This window comes from Orycteropus afer, unplaced genomic scaffold (assembly GCF_000298275.1).
Source record: "Orycteropus afer afer isolate SDZICR_OR568_19922 unplaced genomic scaffold, OryAfe1.0 scaffold00474, whole genome shotgun sequence".
Lineage (NCBI taxonomy): Eukaryota > Metazoa > Chordata > Mammalia > Tubulidentata > Orycteropodidae > Orycteropus > Orycteropus afer.
The window spans coordinates 1,548,245-1,549,336 of NW_006922061.1; the positions used below are offsets into that span (position 1 = coordinate 1,548,245).

Consider the following 1,092-nt stretch of genomic DNA (forward strand, 5'->3'; position numbering starts at 1 on the left):
TGATGGCAGAAGGGCAGCTTCATTGTGGTAGGGGAGTGTACCAAGGTACCAAAAATCCCACTCACCCAGACCAGGAGCACCAGCTTCTGACACAACTTTGGGTTCATAATTACCACATAGTGCAGAGGCCGACACACTGCTATGTAGCGGTCAAAAGCCATGACCAACAGCAGGACACACTCAGCAGAACCCAATCCCAGAAAGATGTAGAGTTGAGCTGTGCATCCTAGGTAGCTTATTGTTTTGTCTGGCCCCCAGAGGTTGACCAGCATCTGGGGAATGCAGCTGGTAGTGAAGCACAGGTCCAGGAAGGAGAGTTGAGTGAGGAAGACATACATGGGGACGTGGAGTTGAGAGTCTATGTGGGACAAAAGTATGATAGTGACATTGCCCACTAGGGTGATCATATAAAAGATGGATAAAACCACAAAGAGAGTAATTTCCAGCCTGGGATTATCTGAGAAGCCTAGAAGGATAAAGCCCTCTAGGGTGGTGTCATTGGCCATGTCCATCCAGACTCTCCTAAAATTAAGAAGAATAACATTTCAGGAAGTAAGCAGAAACAGTGGTTTTTGGTTTTGATAAAATCTCGTAGCATATTTTACTGTTTTCTAACATTTTGCTGACATTTTTGTCACATTTGCCTTTCTTGAATATTTTCACTTATTCATTTCTTCTAACTTATATCATTCAGCAGGTTTCTGAAGTTGATGATGTAGGTGTTGAATGTTCTGAATTAACCCTTGCCATACTTTTGGTAACAGCATTATTAGAATGTTTTACACTTTTCTTTAGAATCAAGTTTACTCTTCAGTTTTGCTTAAATGACTTTAGGTTAAAATTTACATTTTTATAGTGCCATAAAAATTGTGCTATTTGTGTATTCAACCTGAAGCATGTCCGCCTCTTTCTTAATGAGCAGAATTCTTCATCTACTGTTGGTCACTGAGCAACATTTCCTTTCATTGGTAATAATGTCACCATAATTTCATAAGTTTATGGTGCTCTTTGTGACATTGCACAGCTAGGTGGTGTTCTATTGGATGTTGTGATAGAGGTTAGTAGCAAGCAGCCATTTAGCTGCTCTCTTCC

At 40.7% G+C, this 1,092-nt stretch overlaps 1 protein-coding gene across 1 annotated transcript in view; it reads right to left on the bottom strand.

Moving 5' to 3' along the window:
• The window catches only part of LOC103209043 (olfactory receptor 2H2-like), a 4,445-nt gene extending 3,933 nt beyond the window's left edge, over window positions 1-512 (bottom strand). The window contains exon 1 of the mRNA XM_007954811.2: window positions 8-512. Coding sequence (XP_007953002.2) covers window positions 8-512 — 505 coding nt within the window. The remainder of the gene's footprint in view (window positions 1-7) is intronic.
• Between the last annotated feature and the right edge of the window lie 580 nt (window positions 513-1,092).